This window comes from Lynx rufus, unplaced genomic scaffold (assembly GCF_022079265.1).
Source record: "Lynx rufus isolate CCGP_SWC_20201006 ecotype Redwood Valley unplaced genomic scaffold, mLynRuf1.p SCAF_1, whole genome shotgun sequence".
In the NCBI taxonomy this organism is placed as follows: domain Eukaryota; kingdom Metazoa; phylum Chordata; class Mammalia; order Carnivora; family Felidae; genus Lynx; species Lynx rufus.
Genome location: NW_025814823.1, coordinates 123,360,242 through 123,382,983, shown reverse-complemented (window position 1 = coordinate 123,382,983; position 22,742 = coordinate 123,360,242). Strand labels below are relative to the sequence as shown.

Genomic DNA, 22,742 nt, shown 5'->3' with positions numbered 1-22,742 from the left:
ACTGAATAGTATTATGAGGTGGAAGCTTAGCCCAGGTCCACCAAAAACTGGACCTATGACTATCATAGGAAAACATTTGCCCATCATCCACAAAAATAGTATACTTGTGATGCCTCTCCCGATCTGATGGGGAACCCCAAATGTGGGGTGAAAGAATTCACCCAAGGCAGAACAAAAGAGATACAAGTTTATTGAATACATCACAAGGGTGGGGGAAAGGAGAGCAAAGGAGAGGCTATCTGCCAGGAGGCAGTGGCGACTGTATTTAAAGAGGGAAAGTGAGGAGGTATGGGAATGTTTGGAATTTTCCTTTTTTGGTAAGAGTGCCTCGTTGTAAGTAGCCCATTTGTTAGTTAGGACTTGTGGATATTTTGAGCTGGGTTGCCCCAGGGGCCTGTCTGTATTCAGCCAGGGGTTAATGTGGGTCCTTCGGCCTTGATCAAATTTCATTGCTCAAGCCTATTGTCTAAAAGCAGCCTCTAAACTTGTATTAGCATGAAAAGGTACAGAGTGTGTAATCACATTCCAACAACAAAGTAAAAATTGACATTTATCCAACCTCCTTAATTTGGAACAAAGAAATTGAGGTTCAGAGAGAAGAGATGACTTGGTCAGTTTCACAGAGCCAGAGCATAACAGAACTATGGCTAAAACTTAGGTGTTCTGACTTCTCAACAAAAAGTTAGTCATTTAGCAACATAATTACTGTCACTGTCATTGAAAGTACGGTTAATAACTGGTGATTTAGGAAATCAAGTTGTATGATCTACAATGCTTATTCAATTACGAAAGGAATAATTTTTGTATACTAGGTTCAACAATAAAATCATACAATAATTTGAAAAAACTTAAAGGGTACTTTAAAAACCACAATCTCGGAGTGCTTGGGTGGGTCAGTTAAGTATCTGACTCTCGATTTCAGCTTAGCTCATGATCTCACAGTTTGTGAGACTGAGCCCCACATTGGGCTCTGTTCTGAAAGCATGGAGCCTGCTTGGGATTCTCTGTCTCTTTCCCGCTCTGTTCCTCCTCTGCTAACACTCTCTCTCGAAATAAATAAATAAACTTAAAAAAATAAAATAAAAATAAAACCTACAATCTCAATATTTGTGTGGGGTTTTTTTTTGTTTAAACGGAAGCAATGCTTTTATAAACATAGGCCTCATTGAATGTAATAACCATAATGGAAAAATAACTCCAATTTGTATCAGTGGGATCATATATAAAATACACCAGTGATATACTGTTTACAAAACTCTAACTGGGTGTTGTATGGAAACCAATTTGACAATAAACTTCATATATTGAAAAAAAATAAAAAATAAAAAATAAAAATAAATAAAATAAAAATAAAAAACTCTAGACTTATTTAGAAGTTATTCTGTCCATATTTATGTTGCATTAAAAAAATGTATTCAAAGGGGCGCCTGGGTGGCTCAGTCGGTTAAGCGGCCGACTTAGCTCAGGTCATGATCTCTCGGTCCGTGAGTTCGAGCCCCGCGTCCGGCTCTGTGCTGACAGCTCAGAGCCTGGAGCCTGTTTCGGATTCTGTCTCCCTCTCTCTGACCCTCCACCGTTCATGCTCTCTCTCTGTCTCAAAAATAAATAAACGTTAAAAAAATTTAAAAAAAATTTATTCAAAGCAAAATTAATCTACACTAAACCAGAGAGAAGTCTGGGGAAAATTAAGTACAATTTAATTTGCATGTTTTCTTTTTTTTTAAAAATTTTTTAATGTTTATTTATTTTTGAGACAGAGCATGAACGGGGGAGGGACAGAGAGAGAGAGAGGGAGACACAGAATCAGAAGCAGGCTCCAGGCTCTGAGCCATCAGCCCAGAGCCGGACGTGGGGCTCGAACTCAGGGACCGCGAGATCGTGACCTGAGCTGAAGTCGGATGCTTAACTGACTGAGCCACCCAGGCTCCCCAAATTTGCATATTTTCTGACTTACATTCTTTCTCTCTTTTTTTCTTAAGCAAGGAGGGAAATTGCTTGAACTTTAGGTGTGGAAATGCTATTTTAAAATTGAATCTAATGATTAATATACTAGGAATAGTGAATGTGGTAAAGTTTGAAATTAAGGGAAACAATTTATTGTAAAAATTAAGGACCATGACATTATTGAATTACCTCAAAGTGTCACACCTAAGTTTGTTAATATTTTGGCCACAAGAACCAAATTACGTTGGTGAGTAATTTACCTCTTCAGCACTTCGTTGAATTCTGGTTTCACCTTCTTTCTTGGCATTTTCTTGAGCTTCTTTTAAGCTGTTAAGAAAGAAAACAGTTGGTCAGTTTATGGCTCAATCATATTTTCAGCATCCCTGTGCTAGGTACTTTCACATCCTTGGCCGTAACTGGTTAAACCGATCCATTTACATGAGACAAGCTTTTCCCTGTCTTGATTGAGCCAGAAAATTGCCAAAGATAAGGAAGGGTGTGAAACTGACTCACTGACAGTCAATTAGAAGCTTTGTTCTGTAAAAGTAGATGGGTGTGGCTCCTTGATTGACAAACAGAAGATTGTTAGGAAAATCCCCTTTAACAGGCAGAACTAAGAGCTTTAATACAATGCTGTGACTACAGTGAAACCAAACTAAGCATTTAAAGTATTGCCATCCACGCCCTTATGTAAACCTTTTCTATACCTTGTAAAGTATTTGTTTGCCTTCATGTAAAAGCACCTGTTAAAAAAAAAAAGCTACATTGAACTGAGCTTCTAAGTCCTCTCATATCTATTACCTACTTGCAGTCTCACCCTGGAGATGGGCATTATTAGTTCTACAGAGGAGAAAACCAAGAGTTAGAGAGGTCAAATTCTCTTTTTTAGCTAGTGCATGAAAAGAAACAGAAACTCACAGAACTGAGGCAGGCTGGAACACTAAAATCACATGCCTCCTAGATAAGAAAGTGGAAATTAGGCTTATTTCCTGTCTGGAAACCGGTTATAATCACTGTTTTGCAAACCTGATAGGATGTGCCCCTGAATTCTATAAGAGCACACTGTAATTTTCAAAGGCAGGTGTGAAGTTTATTAATCTCTTAAATCTATTGAGGTAAATGGAACATTTTAAAGCTTGCTGACATATAGAGAGTCCATACCTTGTTTAACAGCCAGAATATTCAAAAGACTCACTGGATGGTCTTCATATCCCAGCCTCAGTACTCACAACAATGTCAGACACTCAGAAAAAGATAACCCAATTCTTCCCTTTCATAAAGTTCCACCTTTTATTTTAATAGTGAATTCAGCCACATGACATTGTTATTATCATCTTAAATTAGACTTACTTTTAGTAAGAGTCTCTATACATATTCAAATGAAACAATGCATGTCAAATGACTGACCTAGATTATTCCATATGAAACTGCTTTCTAAATTTTAAAATATTGTGCCTTATAAAACATGGTGCATTGTCTTGTTATAATTAAGCAAATTAAGAGTACTGAATTTAATAACATAATCATCTCATCCACTTCATTTAAGAAACACTAGCAGATGACATTAATCAAAAAGAAAAGCCACTCTGAGAGCAAGGACTATTTCACCTTATGAAGACAAAGAATTATATGCTTCACGAAAAGGACTGTATCTCTCTGTGGAGTGGTTCTCAACACAGCAACCAAATGCATCCTCACCAAGTCCACCTACGTGCCCTGCTTGGGGATGATGATACTTACAAAAGCTCAGCACACATCGCACATTTATTGCCATGTGTTTTTCCATCAGGTCCAAGGATGGGATCATTTTCCCTTGTGCATCCAAGTCTTCCATCTTTCACATAAGGCCGAAAAGCACTACATACATCCTGAAGAACAGGGAAAGGAACTTGACATTCACCATACTGATTGTAATGCCTTCCACACTGTTTTCAGAATTTTTATAATTCTCAGTGCTTCTCTGCCCAATGCACAGAGCCACCTGGAGCAGTGCCAGATGCCTAGAAGTAGTTTAGTAAGTACTGCATTAATCATGTGGTTTAGTATGGTGCCCATTTACCTATTCATTTACTATTAAACACAGATACCCTAGTATGTGCTAGAACCAAGGTAGAACACGGTCCTTGCACTCAACTTGCTCACGATCTACTGGGGGACACAAAGAGACACTTAAAATATGATGTGTGGGGCACCCGCATGGCTCAGTTGGTTAAGCGTCTGACTTCAGCTCAGGTCATATCTCATCAATTCATGAGTTTGAGCACCTGATTGGGCTCTGGGCTACCAATGCAGAGCCTGCTTGGGATTCTCTCTCCCTCTCTCTGCCCCTCCCCCACTCGTGCTTTCTCTCTCTCTCTCAAAATAAATAAATAAACTTGAAAAATTTACATGATGTGCTAAATGTCTTGGTAGGTGCTCTACGAGCATAGAAAGGGCACCAAACCTTGACTTAGGCAAAACATTCAGCTAGAAAAAGTCAAACGTGACATGTCTGAGATACTTCTTTCTTTCTCCTATCATCACAAGTGCATAGAATTTTAGCCTAGAGAAAAGCCATTTAATACAAATCTCACTTTTAGATATGGTAACACTGGTACAGTGTGGGTAAGTAATTTGCCCAAGATCTCCCGACAGCAAGTGACAGTGCTAGGGTTTCAATTCAGGTTAAGTGCCTGATGCATAATGCCCTTTCAACTACAAATGTAGTTTTGTTTTGATTGACTGATTGACTGATTGATTGATTGATTTCTCTTTTTCATAGAAAGCAGAAAGAGAGCTGAAAGGTCTCACTACCAAAATAAGCGGTTCCAGTTTCAAGAACTATCAATTGTTTTTCATCTAAATGAGCCGTGTTTAAATGAGCAGAAATTGCCTCCTTCCTCACACCCCACCCAAGAAGGAAGAGGAGAGCATCTTTTCTCTCTCTGGTCAGTCTCCCAAGGGTTTCCATCATTTTGACACTTGTCCTCACCTGCTCTGGATTACTGGTCTCACATTCCCCTTCACTTTTTATGCCAACTTGGGACCTGGTTTTGCTGGAATTGAAAGTTAGTAGACACAGAAGTTTAGCACCACAGAACATCTTACCATTCAAAAAATAACTTATTTTCATTGTATTACGATTCTCTTTTACCCTTGAAAACAGATGTCACACATGCATTCTTTTCCTGACTTACTCTTTATAATGAGAGCCTGTGTTTATACCTTGGAGTCAAAGAAATAGAATCACGTTGGAGGGCTAATAAGATTCAGACCTGAAAATATGATTTCCAGAATTTTCCTTCCTGTGTCTAGAGGGGATCCATAACAGGAGAGAGGGAAAAACTACACCTTGTGACTAGATATGCCCCCAAAAAACTATGCTGCTGTCATTGATGGTTTTTTTTAAATATACAAATTCAAGTGTATTGGATGTAACTTGCTACTATACTATTCTTTGTTTGGTTGATGCTAATATTTTAGTTATCATGGAAAGTACCTAAAGTCCTAAGAATTTTATTCGGTCTAATAGACCTTTAAACCATATCTGAAAACAGAACCATAAATGTAAAAAACACTTTCTACTTTATAAAAAGATAAAAACCACAGTATTTGTGTAACAATAAAAGACCAATATAAGGAGAAAAATGAAGTCATTAAAAGTGATAAGAAAAAAGTTATATCAAAAGATATCATCTGAGGGAAAGAAAAAAATCGAATCCTAATGTTATTGCAGAGTCTTCTAGCAGACAGAGCTAAGACAGAAACACAATGAGCAGTATGGCTATCACTGTATTATAAAAGAAGTATACCAGAAATCAGGAGAGAGAAGTTTACACCTAAAACAGAGAGTTAAAGAATCTATCACAGCATCCCCACATAAAGCACAGTAGTCATTAACTGTTCAGTGTGCTCATAATAGTATTACAAAATGCATATCTAACAAAGCCTGTCTGTTCTCCCTAATGTCTATTTGTGTTTTCATTTATGTTGGCCACTGGTGAGAGTTGAAGGCATAATTTCAGAGTGCATCTCTGAAAATGGAGTAATGTGAGGGACCAGAGTGATTTAATTCAGTTGTGTTTTGGTAAAGATACTAATTACAAGGAAAGATAAAGCTTGCAGAAGCTTGAAGACCGAATATTTATTATATCCTTTACTAGCCTCAAGCACTGGTTCTTAACATTTTTGCAAAAACTGAAGAGTAGACAATTCAAGACTGAGGGCACAAACCAGAACCTGAAAAGCAGGTATGCCATCTTGTTGATTGAAGACAACTGATAACCAAACTAGCATTGAGGGTGGAGAAAGAATCAAAGAGGGACAAAATATTGGACAGTGAGATGCTTTAGCTGTGTGACAAAGGTCAAATAAATGGAAAGAAGTTCAATATTAAAAGTTCGAATTAATCTACTCTAATATTATAAATTACAGAGCATTTAATAAAAAAATACTTTGATGATTAAATAATTCTCTGCGAGAGAAGATACACTCCTAAACACAGAAATAGATAGGTGTCTGTATGTATATGTATGTGTATGTATGTGCATATACATACATGTGTACTTATCTGTGCATGTACCAAGATATATCAGATGTCTACTTCACAGAGACACTGATAACTATTTGATAAATTACACACAAAAGTGCTTTGAAAAATATAAAGTGTGACACAACATATTTTTTTCCCTAAGAATATAGTAAAAGGAGGGGCACCTAGGTGGCTCAGTCAGTTAAGTGTCCAACTACGGCTCAGGTCATGATCTCACAGTTTGTGGGTTCGAGCCCCACGTCGGGCTCTGTGCTGACAGCTCAGAGCCTGGAGCCTGTTTTGGATTCTGTGTGTGTGTCTCTCTCTGCCCCCACCCCACTCATACTCTGCCTCTCTCTGTCTCTCAAAAATTAATAAACATTAAAAAAATAAAAAAAATTAAAAAAGAATATAGTAAAAGGAGTGGTCCTAATAATTTATGGATGGCTAACTCCCACAAAATGAACTGATATTTTAAAGACTATAAGAAAAAAAATGTGTTCTGTAATTATTCGGAGAGCATGCATTAGGGAGAAAGTCTGCAGATACTCACGCGTTCTCAGCACACAGCATACATTTGTTGCTGTATGTTTTCCCATCAGTGCCACAAACAGCTGCATAATCCAGAGTACAGATAAAACCCCCATTTCTTTCTCCTTTTCTGAAATCATCGCAATTCAACTGCAAGAGACATTATCAAGGAATATCAAAATACAAGAGATAAAATATTCCTTAGGTACATAAATGAGTTAATATTTTAAACCCACAGCAATATAACTACACTGGAGAACAAAACAGGTTTAGGAGACTATAGTACACTAAAAAAGTCATGGATAATAAAACATGGTCCAAGAACAGAGATACAATTAGATTTCAGGAGAAAGAATTTCTATGTGATTTCAGTAGGGCAAGTCAGGCACCTCTGTGAAATTTAGTTTCCTGTTTGTCTGTCAAATCCTGCCTGTCTTCTCTACAGAGTAGTAATGAGGCCCAGTAGATAATGGATATGAAAACTCTCTGTAACTATAGGCTGTAACAAAGTTTTTATTATTACAGATGAGGATAGTGATCAGAAGCCAGATTGCTGGGTTCATAATTCTAACTCTCCCACATACTGGCTTTGTGATTTGGGAGTTACTTAACCCCTCTGGGCTGTAGTGTTCTTACTTGCAAAACGTGTACAATATTACTAACTTCTTAGGATTACAAAGAGGTTTCAATGTATGAATACATGCCCAGCACTTAGAATAGTGCATGGCATTTCATAACCATTGACTGTTGTTGTTTTGTTGTTATTTTAAACATTTTCCCCACAGACAATCAGGCCAATAAGACTAAACAACCTTTTTTGGATGACGGAACAAATGCCCAAATCTCAGCTCTAGTGATATGACATGTACTTAGGGACACAGCTGTGCAGGGAGAGAGCAACTGCTTGAGGTGATACCTGGAGACCAGCGTTTGAATCTCAGACCTGCCACCCACTCACTTCACCTCTTTGAACCTCGCTTTCCTCCTTGCCTGACAAATGGAAATTCACACCCTGTCCATATTACAGATTTATGCTGGGGATCAAGTGAACACTTGAGAAACCTTATTTGGCAACACTATTGTGACATGAGTTAACTAAAGAAGACCTCAAGTTAACTTGCATTTAATTTCTATCTAAAAGCAAATAATAACACTAGGTATTTTTTCAGTTATCAGAGGGCAACATAAATTTTTGATGTTATTGTCATAACAAAAATATTTTAAATGTAAATGCGGAAAACTTACAATGTATAGACCTGTGACCTAGTATGTCACACAATACAAAGAAAAAAAGTACAATGGATACAAATATATAATGAATTTGTGAACCAAAGGTGACATTGAGGACTTTGGAAAGACAATAAAAAAGGAAAAAGAATGTAGAATAGTAAAGAAAAGCTATGGGACATGCCCAACTATTCATGTCATATGTTTAGGAAGAAGTTAAAATAGAGGCAAAACAGGGTAAATAATGGCTCTATGTGTTATTTCACTTGTTCGGTTGTTCATTTGTTCATTTGCATTCTGATGAGAAGACAAAGACCATAAATACAATCATTTTAAATTATAATAAATGCTATGAAAAATAAACTGAACAATACCCACAATAGTGGCGATTTTAAATACAGTGTCGAGAATGGTCTCTCTGTAAAGGTAACATTTGAGGTGAGATGGGATTAATGAGAAGGAGCCAGCCACTGAAGATCTGAGGGAAGACTATTTCAGGCATAGAGAAACTACAATTGCAAAGGATTTGTGATAGGAACTAGATTGTCCTGTTTAAGAGGCACCAAGAATTGTGGCTGAAGTAGAAGGAAAAAGCAGGAGAGCTGCTGGCTTTCTTTCTGGAGAAATGACAGAAGCATGGGTGATAGGGATTGATTTTATTAACTTGGGACAATCACTGTGATTCCCCTTCACCAGCAAAAGCAAAGGCAGCATACTAGGTCACAGGTGTTGGCAGGGTGATGACAGGACAGATCAAGAGCCCAGCTGTGAGGTGATGAGAACAGGTGCAGGTAGTTACTACTCCACTTCCTCCTCCCCCTCCAAACTCCAAGGGCTGGTAGATCACAACCTACAGAGAACACCTCTTCCTATTGCTAACAGATTCTGAGAGCGGACAGATGGATTTCTAACCTGTGGAGTAGGGAACAAACTGGAGGAGCAACACTGGTTCCAGAACATTCTGGTCCGGGCTTCATCCCTTTTCCTATCCTTACACTCCACAGGAGAGGCAGAGCCTGAAGTGTGGCCTTAAACACCATCTCACTCACTGTAGCAAAAAAAGTAACTAAAGCTATCATGGAATCTTAAGAGTAAAAATATTTGTATACATGAGGAGCAAAACAAGGTAAAAGAAATATGGTAATGTGAGCAATATTCAGTATCAGTTGAAGCAGAATTATTGGAATGCATAGAAAAATAATTTATCAAGAGTGTAACTATGCTTTAGAGAGATAAAACATCTTCAACATGAAACAGGAAAAAAGTTATAATGGGAAAAAACTGGAAGTTTTAGATATGGAAATATTTAAATGGCAATAAATAAAACAATATAAAGAATAAAAGAAGGATAGGTGCACATACCTAATGAATTTGTGAACCAGACAATCAGATCAAGAAACTCTTATAAAAGGCAATGATAAAGGAAAACAAAATTTAAAATAAAAAATTTAAAGAACATGGTGAATAGAATTAGAAGTCCCCCAAAGGAGGCAAACATATATAGACAATAATATTTGAAGAAATAGGGAACATTTCTAGAACTAATGAAAACTGAAAAAACAAGAGAAAGAGAAACAGACATAGCAAATCAAAAATAGCATCTGGTCAATAACAAATTGGGGGAGGTTTAGGGAATTTTAAGCAAACCAGACTAGCCTAACATATGTTAGGGGAGAAAATACAGATATTGACAATAAACAAAGATGTTAGCAATAGTGATAAATAATTATAAATATGGATATTTGGTTAAGGGTAGTCATAATAAGAACAAAAATAGATATGCGACCTTTAACTCATCATCACACAAAAGCTGGAAAGAAGAGACTACTTTTAAAATATGTTTTTATTAAAGTCTGGTAACTGCAACTATGAAACATTAGGAGAACCAAGTCCTAGAAAAACAGAAATAAACTGTAAATGGGCTAAACACACAAGTTAAAATATAATTTGTTATTGGATTTTAAAAATTAGGATCGAATCAGGTATGGATGATAAAAGAAAAGTTAACATTAAAAAACACACAGATACTAAAACAACAGGATAAGAAAGGATACAAGGTAAAAATGAATAAGAGAGCAGATGCAGTAATATTAATATGAAAAATATAGAATTCAGTTCAAAATGCATCATAAGTGACAAAGAAGGACTCTATATAAAGTAAAAGAAAAAGCAGAACATGAAGACATAGTAATCACTGAGTATTCATTCAGTTAATTAAACAGGCTTTAACTATGTCAAACTACAACCATCAGAATGTGATAGAATTAGATAACCAGGGGGCGCCTGGGTGGCTCAGTCGGTTGAACATTCAACCCTTGATTTTGGCTCAGGTCATGATGTCACAGTTCATGAGATCATGCTCTGCGTCGGGCTCTGGGCTGAAAGCATGGAGCCTGCTTGGGATTTTCTTCCTCCCTCTCTCTGTCTCTCTTTGTCTCTCTTTGTCTCTCTCTCAAAAATAAACTAAAAAAAAAAAAAAAGAATTAGATAGGGGTGCCTGGGTGGCTCAGTCAAGTGACTTCAGCTCAGGTCATGATCTCACTGTTCATAGGTTCAAGCCCCGCATTGGCCTCTGTGCTGACAGCTTGGAACCTGGAGCTTGCTTGGGTTTCTGTGTCTCCCTCTGTCTCTGCCGCCCCCGCCCCCGTCAGTCTCTCTCTCTTAAAAATAAATAAATATTTTAAAAAATTAAAAAAAAAGAATTAGATAAATCAGTAGCTGGAGTTACAGACTTTAGCATGCACTTCTCAGAAATTGATAGATCAAGAGTAAAAAGTTAAGATGCTTAAGCCATTAGATTTTGATAGAAAACTACATCCATGACACAGAAAATAAACACTTTTTCCAAGACATAAGAAACATTTATAAAAGTTGAATACTTATTAGGTCACTAAAAAAATGTTAGGAAATTCCAAAGGATCAATGTCATATGATCTATGTTCTCTGACCAAAATTCAATAAAATCAAAGTTAATTTAAAATAGGCAAAAATCAAATAATCAAATCAATAATATAAAGAATGTATTACTGAATAACTTTGCAAGGGAGGAAAATTAAAGAATGTTTGGCAAAGAATGACAAATGGAAACACCTGAAGTACCAATCTTTAGATAATCATTAATATCTTTAAGTACCCCGGTCATAGAATTTTAAAAGTTAAAAATTTTAAACGAGGTATTGCGCAATCCATTATAAGATGTGCAGGAGAACAAGATTAAAGAAACAAGAATGAGTGACACAGATAACATAAACAATAGAGAAGATAAACAAAAACAGCTGGTAAGATAGATTTCTAATACAATTGATATGAGAAAGAGAAGATGAAAATAAAAAATACAAGCAATGACCATTGAAAATAACTGTGTAAATGTTGAGATATACATACAATAAAAGCGTATTAGGAGTATCCATACGCTAAAACATCTGAAAACCAAAAGGGAGATATGGCTTAAAAAAAAGTGTAAAACACTCTCCATTGTTTAATAAGAAAAGTTGAACAGACCAAAAGCATTAATCCAACTGATATACTGGCCTGAGATAATCCCTCCCCAAAATGCCACAGTCCTAATAGCCTTAAAATCCATTTTTCTAAAGTTATAAATTAAGAGGAAAACTTATATTGAATAATAATAATTTGTTATTCCAAAAATTGAGAAAGCGTGTAAACTGAAAAACAATTACAGTTTTACTGAGGTTTTACTTAACATAAAATTCATGAATTTTAAGTGTACAATTCAGTGATTTGGGGTTAACTTATGGAGTTTTACAACCATCACCATAACTCAGTTTTAGAATATGTCTGTCACCCCAAGGGGTTTCCACTATGACCATGTACAGTTAATCCCAGTTCCCAGCTCTAACCTTAGGCAACCACAGAATTTTCTGACTATAAATTTACCTTTCCTCTATATTTCTTATAAATGGAATCATAAATATGCAATTGTTTGATTTTGGCTTTCACTTTGCCTAATGTTTTTGAGGTTCATCCATATCATAACAGTAACAGTAGTACTTTCTTTTTATTTCAGAATAATATTTCATTCTATAAATGTAGCTCATTTTGTTCCATTACCAGCGGAGTTTCAGACACTTAGATCATTTCTAGTTTGGGATTATTAAAAAGAATGCTGTTATGAACATTCACATGCATGGCATATGTATGGACGTATGTTATCACATCAGTGGGGCAGATTCCTAGGACCAAACTTGCTAGGTCATATGGTCAATTGATGTTTCACCTAAGAAAGTGACCACCTCTTTTCTAGAGTAGTGGCATTTTTCGCCCCCCTTAGGGAACCAGAGTCAGATAGAGGGGGAGGGAGAGAGAATCTTAAATTGGCTCCACACTCAGCGTGCAGCCCCACTTGGGGCTCGATCCCACGATCCTGAGATTATGACCTGAGTAGAAATCAAGAGTCAGACGCTAAACCCACTGAGCCACCCAGGTGCCCCCAGTGTAGCTGTACTCTCGAGTACTCTTACCAGAAATCTGCAAGTGTTCCAGTTTCTCCACAACCTTAAAAACATTTTGGTTTTTTTTTTTTTTGTGTGTGTCTTCATGATTATAGCCATTGTAGTGGGTGTGTAATGGCACCTCATTGTGGTTTTAATGTGCATTTCCCTACATAATAGCAATGTAAAACATATTTTTAAGTGTGCACTAGCCATTAAGATATTTTTAGTGTAACAGCTCTTTTTAATTGAATTGTCTTCTTATGTCTGAGCTGTAAGCGGTCCTTATATATTGCAGATAGAAGTCTTTTACCCAATATATGAATATATGAAAATCAGAAATTTTCTCCCAGTCAATAGTTGCTTTTCTGTTGTTTCAAGGATTTCATTTGAAGCCCAAATGTTTGTATAGGCATACTTTGGAGACATGGCAGGTTTGGTTCCAGACCACCACCATAAAGCAATACTGCAATAAGGCAGGTCAAATGAATTTTTTGGTTTCCCAGTACCTGCAAAAGTTATGCTTACACTATGCTAGTGTATTAATAGTGCAATAGCATTATGTCTAAAAAACACCATGTACATACCTTAATTAAAAGATAGGTTTTTTTGGCTAAAAAATGCTAATCATCGTCTCAATTTTCAGTGAGTCTTCATCTTTTTGCTAGTTGAGAGTCTTGTCTCAGTATCAATGGCTGCTGATAATCAAGGTGGTGGTTGCTGAAAGCTGGTGTGGCTGTTGCAATTTCTTAAAACAAGACGAGGAAGTGTGCCATATCGATGAGCTCTTCCTGTCATGAATGATTTCTCTGTGGCATGCAATGCCATTTGGACTTCTTTCAAAATTGGAGGCAGTCCTCTCAAACCCTGCCACTGCTTTATCAACTAAATTTATGGACTATTCTAAGTCCTTTGTTGTCATTTCAACAATCCTCACAGCGTCTTCACCAGGAGTAGATTCCAGCTCAGATTACTTTCTTTGCTCATCCATGAGAAGTGACTCCTCATCCGTTCAAGTTTCATCACAAGATTGTAGAAATTTAGTCAGATCTCAGCCTCCACTTTTAATTCTAGTTCTCTTGCTCTTTCCATCCCATCTATAGTGGCTTCCTCTGCTGAAGTCTTAAACCCTTGAAAGTCGTCCATGGAGGTTCTCAACTCCTGTTAATATTGATACTGTATTTTGACCTCTTTCCATGAATCATGAATGTTCATGAATGTCAATTTCTACCAAAGAAAAAGCCTGCTACAGGATTTTGGTAGGGAAGATGTTGAATTTATAGATTACTTTTGGGAGAATTGTCATCTTGATAATAATTTCTCGATTGTTCATCATTAGTATACAGAAATAAAATTGAATTTGCATTATTTATTTGCATGCTGAAATCTTGCTAAACTCATTTATTAGTTCTAGTTTATTTTCTTTTTGGATTTTCTATATATAGTATCATGTTCCTACAATGAAAAAAATTGGTTTTTTTCCCAAGCAGAATGTCTTTAATTAACTAAAACATTTTGCCTTATTATATTGGCTATACCCTCCAGTTCAATGTTGAATAGAAGTGGTGTGTTGAATAAGAGCGGTAAGAACAACCATCTTTGCTTTCTTCTCAATCTCTTTGGCCTCTAATCATTAAGTATGATTTTAGTTATAAGTTTATCATAGATGTCCTTTATCAGCTGAGAAACTTTTGTCTATTGGTAGGTGTGTGTGTGTGTGTGTGTGTGTGTGTGTGTGTGTGTGTGTGTATGTATGTATGTGTGTGTGTGTGAAAGAGTGTGTTTATCTTGAATGAGTGTGGAATTTTGTTAAATGCCTTTCTGCATCTATTAAAATAATCGTGTAGTTTTGCCTTTATCAATGTGGTGTAATAGATTTTCTGTTGTTAAACCAATCTTGCATTCCTAGAGTAATTCCTACTTGGTCATGGTTTTATCTTTTTTATGTCGTGGATTCTGTTTGCTAATATTTTGTTAAACATTTTTCCATGTACGTTTATAAGTAATATTTGCCAGTAGTTTTTCTGTAGTTGTGTTATCTTCCTTTGTTTTTTAAAAACTTTTTAATAATGTTTATTATTTATTTTTGATAGACTGGAGGAGCGGCAGAGAGAGAGGAAGACACAGACTCTGAAGCAGGATCCAGGATCTGAGCTGTCAGCACAGAATCTGATGCAGGGCTCGAACCCTACAAACTGAGATATGACCTGAGCTCAAGTTGGATGCTTAACCGACTGAGCCGCCCACATGCTCCACTTCTTTTGGATTTTGTATCAAAATAATACTGGCTGGTGTTACTTCTACTTCCTGAATGAGTCTATAAAATATTGATACTGTTTCTTCTTTCATTATTTGCTGGGGATCACCACTAAAGTCTGAACTTTTCTTTGATTTAATCATGGATTCAATTTTTTTGCTTGCTATACATGTATTTTGATGTTCTAATTTTGGGGTTAGTTTTTAATAATTCATTTATTTCTAGGATTTCTTCCATTTCATGTCAGTTGTCTACTTTTTTGTGGCACAAATTTATTCATAATACTCTACTATAATCCTTATAATTTCTCCAGGGCATATATTGATATCCCAAATTGCATTCCTGATTTTGGTAAGTATTGTCTTCTCTCTCTCTCTCTCTCTCTCTCTCTCTCTCTCTCTCTCTTTAGGTCAATTTATTTAAAGATTTGTCTCAAGGAACCAATATTTGGTTTATTAACTTTTCCTATTGTTTTAATAAAGTTTTGTATTTTATAGATTTCTGCTCTAGTCTTTATTATATCCTTCCTTCCGCTTGGTTGAGATTTAGCTTGCTCTTCTTTTTCTAAGCTTCTTAATGCGGAAGTTAAGATTATTAACTTGTGAACTTTCTTCTCTGATTTATGCATTTAGAGCTCTATAGACTGCTTTAGCTAAATGCCTAAGTTTCGAATTGCTATGTTTTTAAAAATTTTATTCAATTCAAACTGTGTTCTAATATCTGTCAGGAGTGTTTCTTTTATCCATCAATTTTTTAGGAGTATGCTGCTTAACATGCAAATATTTGGGAATTTCCAGAATTTCTTTCTCTTGCTGGTTTTGTATTCAATTCTATTTTTCAGAAAACATACTTTGTATGATTTTAATTCTTTTAAATTTATTGAGATACGGGCTCCTAGGTGGCTCAGTTGGTAGAACACCCAACTCTTGATCTCTGCTCAGGTCATGATCCCAGGGTTGTGGGATCAGCCCTGCATTGGGCTCTGTGCTGAGCATGAAGCTTGCTTAAGATTCTCTCTCTCTCTCCCTCTCCTCCTTATCCCCCACTTACACTCTCTCTCACTCTCTCTCAAAAAAAATAATAGATTTATTGAGATAGATATCTTATAGAATGTTCCATTGTTTCTTAAAAAGAATGTACCTTCTGCAATCATTGGGGAAATACTCCCTATATTTCAGTTAGTTCATAGTGTTGTTCAAGTATTCTATATCTTTGATGGTATTTTCTCTAGTTGTCTCTTTCAACTTTTAAAAGTAGAGTATTAAAATTTCTGACTATTATTGTTGAATTGTCTCTTTCTTTACTTATAGCATATTTAGTTTCACACATTTCGAGCTTCTGTGAGTAAGAGCAGTTATAATTGTTATATCTCCTGATGTATTAATACTTTTAAAATTATAAAATGTCCTGGGGTACCTAGGTGGCTCAGTTGGTTGAGTGTCTGACTTCAGCTCAGGTCATGATCTCACAGTTCGTGAATGTGAGCCTTGCATCGGGCTCGCTGTTTTCAGCACAGAGCCTGCAGAACCCACTTTGGATTCTCTGTCATCCTTTCTCTCTCTGCCTGCCCACACTCTCTCTCTCAAAAATAAAAATAAAAACATTAAAAAAATAAAATTATAAAAGGTCCCTATTTGTCTCCAATAATATTTGACTTAATGTCTATTTTGTTAGATAGTAGTATAGCAAATCCTGCTCTTTAGTGTTATACTTGTCATGGTATCACTCTTCATTTCAGACTCCTGTGTCTGTAGATCTAAGGAGTATCTATTGGAGATAGTTTATAGTAGCTTTTTTAAAATTAAACAACAATCTCTGACTTTTGATCAGAATGTTTAAATCATTTACATTTAGTATAATTATTGATGTAGTTGTATTATATTTGCTATGTTTCTGCTTGTTTTCAATATACTCTTACCCTTTTTACTTCTCTGTTCTTCCACTACTGCCTTCTTTTGGGTTAAATATTTCTAGTATGCCTTTTTAATACTTCTGTTGATTTTTACATATTTATTATATATATCATTTTATTGCTGCTTATTCTAGTTATTATCATATTCACCCCAGTTTATCCCAATCTATTACAGATTAATATTTAATTCTGGTAAAATATAGACATTTTGCCCCTATATAGCTCCATTTTCTTTATTCCCCTTTGTACTATGGTTATCTTAAATATTTTATCTATACACCCAATAAAACAGCATTATAGTTAATGCTTTATAAAATATTATATTGTTAAAAGAAACTAGGTAAAAATAAGGGAAATATATTTATAAAGTAGTTCATTTTAACCCATGTGTTTACCATTTTTGGTTCTTTTCACTTCTTTCTATAAATCCAAGTTACCATCTGGAAGTCATTTCCTTTCATCTAAAAGACTACCCTATTATTACTTGTAAAACAGGTCTGAAGGCAATAAATTTTCTCCAATTTCACTTATTTGGAAATGTCTTTATTTGACTTAATTTTTATTGGTTAATTTTGGTGAATATAGAATATGGAGAAACATTTTTTTTCTTTCAGTACTTTGAGCATGTCATACCATTGTGTTCTGGCCTTCATTATTCTAGATGAGAAGACAGTCATTAATTGAAACCATTATATACAATGTGTCATTTTTCTTTTTCCACTTAAAATATTTTCTCTTGATTTCAGCATTTTAATCATGATAGGCCTAGGTGTTGATCTCTTTGTATTCATACTATTTGGGACTTGTTGCAATTACTGAATGTGAAGAGTAAGTTTTTAAAAATCAAACTTGATACATTTTAGGCCATTATTCCTTCATATAATTGTTCTGTTTATTTGATCTTTTTTATTTTTGGTATTTCTATTGCACATGTATTGACATGCTTACTACCTCAGGGACTCTTTGTGTCCATTTTTAACCAATATTTTTTCTACTTCCATTGTTAATTTTTATTTATCTTTCTACAAGTTTACTAATTCTTTTTTATGCAGCCTCAGAGCTTCTTTTGAGCCTCTCTACTGAGTTTTTTGTGTGAGTTATGCTATCAACTCCAGAATTTCTATTTGAGATATTTATCTTTGTCTATCTCCGTCTCTATCTCTATTTACTGAAAATGTGCATTTATTTATTCTTTGTTATTATACTTTCCTTTAATTATTTAAATAGTGTTTGAACTATTTAAACACTTTTAAAATAGCTGTTTCAAGCCTTTGTCTGCAAAATCTAACCCCCAGAGGCATTCATATAGTTTCCATTGGCTTTTTTTCCCCCTGAGTAGGGGTCATACTTCCAGTTACTATTTTCATATTTCATAATTTTTGTTGATGGCTAGACATTTTGGATAATGATTTCACTATAAAGAATATTTTTGCTGTTGTGTTGTGTATTTGCATCTTCGGCTGGGCTAACTCTCTGATTTCTTGCTGTCCCACAATGTACAGTTGTTGATACATCTGCTAAAAAAATGTTTATAGTTTTTATTTTTTTAAGATTGGGTCTTTAGGTTTTTCTTTCCATATCTCTATAGCTTAGCAGATGGCCAATGATTAGACACAGTTTGTGCTCAAACATCTCAAGCTAGTAAGGCTTCCATCCCCTACAGATAGACCTGTGTATATTGAGGAGGACATTCAAAGTTCAGAATACATTTACATCTACCTCGGCATTTGCTTTCCACTGGGATTTTTTCATGTGTGTTTTCTAAGTGCTTGTGCACAATATTATGGCCAACGAAGACTTTGTGAATTGCTCGGTCTTTCTTTACTCTCTGCTGCCTATGTATGAAGACCCAGCCAGAAATATGCTTGCCTCAACCATGTTACCACTTCAGGCCATTGTCTTTACTCTGGGTGAAGATCATGACATCTACTGAAAACACCTCTGGATGTAATTGTTGCCCACTGCTCTAAATTACTTCAATAAGACAGTGCAGTTGCTTACCCTCATAGTCTGCCCAACTGGTGGACATTCTATACCAACCCAACAACAAGAGTGAGATGGGAGTTTCCTTAAGAAGAACATCACAGACTCCCATTGTTCTAAATCAAAGTTCAGCAGTTTTTCAAGTATAAATGCTTATCAGATTGACATAGGCTACTGGTCAATTTCCAGATGCTATAAGGGTTGTTTTGGTCAATTTTGTTTAGATTTATAGTTGGTTTTTGGGGAAAGGATTTGCTAACCTTGTTATTCAGCTATAGCCTTAAGTGCCACTTCTCAGGGTAATTTGATATTGATTTCAAAACCAGATAAGAATAATTAAAAAGAGAAAAGTATACACTCATTTTACTTAGGAAAATAGTTTCAAATTTTCTAAATAAAATACTAACTATAATTCAACAGTGTATTAAAATATTAAAAATATATTAAGGTTAGTATGATTTACCCTAAGAAAACATGAATAGTTTAACATTAGCAAATTTATCAAGAAATTTATTACATTAATAGACTGAAAGAGGAAAGTTAGAAAATTATTTCAATAGTTGCAGAAAAGGCATTTGACAATGATCAAAACAGATTTAGAATATTAAGAACAGAAAGAAATTTTTCTAAACCTGCTATAGTTTATTTAAAAAACACCTACAGTAAACATACTTAGTGGAGAAACTTTAGATATATTCCTTTTAATATATGAAGAGAGGGCAATCTGATGTTCATTATCATCACTACTATTTAACTTTTGAATTCTAGATCCTGGCCAATGATACAAGAAAAGAAAAAGAAATAAAGGAGTGATGAAATGCAAAAGGAAGTTATGAAACACCTACTATCTCTTATTATGCAGATAATGTGATGAACTACCAAGAAAAAATGATAAAATTAATAGATAAACTATCAGAATTAACAGAAGATGCCATAAAGCTATTCAGCGTAAGATTAACCTGTAGAAATCAAAAGAATTTTTCTATACCAGCAATAACCAGAAAGAAATACCATAAATAAAATACCAATCAAAATAGCAATAAAATTACAAATTTTGTAGGTATTAGCAAAAATCATAAAAATCTCTGTGGAGAATATAGATTTCATGAAGTACACAGAAATTATTATGAAGTAATTATAAGGTATTCTGTGCTCTTGAGTTGGTCAATTTACTACTATAAAAAGTCAATTTTAGGGGCATCTGGGTGGCTCAGTCGGTTAAGCGTCCAGCTTCTGCTCAGGTCATGATCTTGTGGTTTGTGAGTGCAAGCCCCACACCTGGCTCTGTGCTGACAGCTCAGAGCCTGGAGCCTGTTTCAGATTCTGTGTCTCCCTCTCTCTGCCCATCCCCCACTCACACTCTGTCTCTCTCTTAAAAATAAATAAACATTTTAAAAAAGTCAATTTACTCAAATTAATTTATAAATTCTTCATATCCCTAATCACTTTGGGTTCCCAAACTCAAGTTAGATTTTTTCATAAACTGAATAAACTGTTTATTTGTAATATAGGGGGGAAATATAGGTCTATACATAGGTAAGTCAACTTTGAAAAAGATGAATTAAGAAAGGGGACCTGTCTTATTAGTTATTAAAGCAATGAACTCATCTAAACAGAATAGGTAACTCAGGAACACATACATACACACATATGAACTTAATATCCTACACAGTTGGCAACCTAAATCATAAATAAATGAATCAATCAATTAAAAAATAAAGTCTCTACACAGACCAAATACATTAAAGATTATGAGGAATTAGATGAGGGTGGTAGAAATGAAAATGGTAAAAAGGAGTCATACTTGGGATATACTTTGGAGGCAACACCAATGACAGTTGTAGATGGACTGGATATTAGAGTTGGAAAGTGAAAAAATGACATACTAGTGAAGTAGAAATTGATGATGCAAGAGAGAAAGGATTTCTGTAGGAGGAAAATTCTTGAACTGGAAGAGCACCTTATTCTGAAAGTATCAGGGTTGATTTTTGATGGGAGGAATCTAAGCACAAAAAGTGGGTAGATTTTTCTCTCTTATAGTAGAGAGAAAGTAACAACAAAAACAGTGTAATTACATGAACTGATTCAAACACAAATAAGTAAAAATCTAAACAAATTATCTGAAAGGCCCAGAGACAAATATGAACTACCTTAATTTACAAGTACTTTCCTAGGTGGGAAAAAAGTAACCATAAGAACTTAAGAGGTAAAAATTATAACTCAGGCATAAAATGATAACAGAAAGGTATAATGTCTTCAAATTCCAAAATTTTATTTCTTAAAAATCCTACTTGATTAAAATTCAGCAAATATATGCCTACATGTGAAAACATCTGACTAGCAATATTTACAAACAGTTTTGTTAAAATTGGTATGTTTGTATAATTCATTTTTTGGTTTGTATTTGCTTGTATTTTATATTTTAAAACATCACTGATTAGTTTCTCATGAAGGAGAAAGATGGGGAAGAGAAGGTGGAGGAGAATAGATCTTACTGAAGGAGCCTCTCTCTAAATGTGACCAGTAAGGGCAGAATTGGAACTTACCAGTAAACCTTTTTGATCTCCACAGACTTTACAGAGCACAGAAGCAGCTCGCTTTTGCTCAGATAAATGATTATCAGGGATTGACCAATTGAGTGGTGACTGTGTTATTGTTTTGGAAGTGAGATTAGTTGAGTTCAAGCAAAGAATTTGGTTGACTAGATTTACTGTGGAGGCTAAGATTCTCAGACAGACCTGAGTAACATTGACAGGGAAAATTTTAGCTCGGTTAGCCCAGGGATGTTACAGCAATTTGGGTGTGCCTCCCCTGACTGATCATTTTAATTATGTGTCAGGGACAGGAGTGGAGGAGAAAGAAGATGTTGGAAAAGAAGCTACAGAGGAGATCTATAGTGATATGAGTTGTCAGGATTCCTAGTGGTAACCCCAGCTTTGTCAATAACTTACTGTGACACGGTGCACCCTAGAAATTTCCCTTAATCTGGGTCTAGAATTCTTATTTTTTTGTAGAAATACAAAAATTGTGTATACATAAAAAAATAAAAAGTGAAATCATTGTGTGGTGGCTAGCAGCTGTATGGTTTCATTTTATTTGATTTTTTATCAAAAAAAAATTTTTTTTTTTTTACCACAGAGCACTTTTCTCAAACAAATATTAGCCTGTATTCCAATCTCCAAAATAGATACAAACAAGCAACTCTAGTTGAGTTAGGGAAACTACAGGTATCAGAAAGGACATGAGTAGGAAATAAAAGAAGGAAAGAAAAAACAAAGAAAAGGAATCAGATGCCTGCTAACACATGTTAAACCTTGTACTTGGCTTTTTAAACTTAGTTTCTCATTTGGTCCACATTCCACTTCACAGATGAAAAAACTGAGACGCAGAGACACATAAATTGTCCAAGTGACATAGACAATAAATAAGAGTTCTGAGATTTGAACTTAGTTCTAATAGTTCCATGAAGGCTCTTGGTGAAGCCGAGACAGGACAGGAGGAATGAGAAATGGCTATGGAAGGCAGACATCACACTCACTTACTCCACCTCTTAGCGTCTGTCAGTGCCCAAAATGTTTTCTGAGAGTTAGGTCATGGGTTGGGCATAGGGACAAGCTGTACCAGATAGTTAGCCCACCCCTGGACTAAGCCATGTTCCCTCCCTTCCTAAGTAGTTGGCTTCACAACAGGTATGACCTAGTAATTAGGAAATAAACAAATAGTTTTAAATAGTCAAACATAATCTTGAAAGTAAATATGACAAGTTGACTTCAAATAATCTCACCGTTTCTGGGGCAGCGGCCTGAGTGGCTCTTGTTAAATGCCTAGCCCTCTTCTGGGATTTTGCTTGTTTTTCCCTGGAAGAGAGCAAGGAAGAGCATAGCTTGCTTAGATATGTTTTCCCAATTTGGGGGATAATAGCATACA

At 35.4% G+C, this 22,742-nt stretch overlaps 1 protein-coding gene across 1 annotated transcript in view; it reads right to left on the bottom strand.

Annotated features, from left to right (window-relative positions):
• SPINK5 (serine peptidase inhibitor Kazal type 5) overlaps positions 1-22,742 on the bottom strand; it is a 100,406-nt gene that overhangs the window by 70,263 nt on the left and 7,401 nt on the right. Inside the window, exons 4-8 of the mRNA XM_047076308.1 lie at positions 22,600-22,672; positions 7,008-7,135; positions 4,916-4,979; positions 3,685-3,812; positions 2,205-2,271 (exon numbers count right to left, since the gene is read on the bottom strand). Of these exons, the coding sequence (XP_046932264.1) occupies positions 2,205-2,271; positions 3,685-3,812; positions 4,916-4,979; positions 7,008-7,135; positions 22,600-22,672 (460 nt within the window). The remainder of the gene's footprint in view (positions 1-2,204; positions 2,272-3,684; positions 3,813-4,915; positions 4,980-7,007; positions 7,136-22,599; positions 22,673-22,742) is intronic.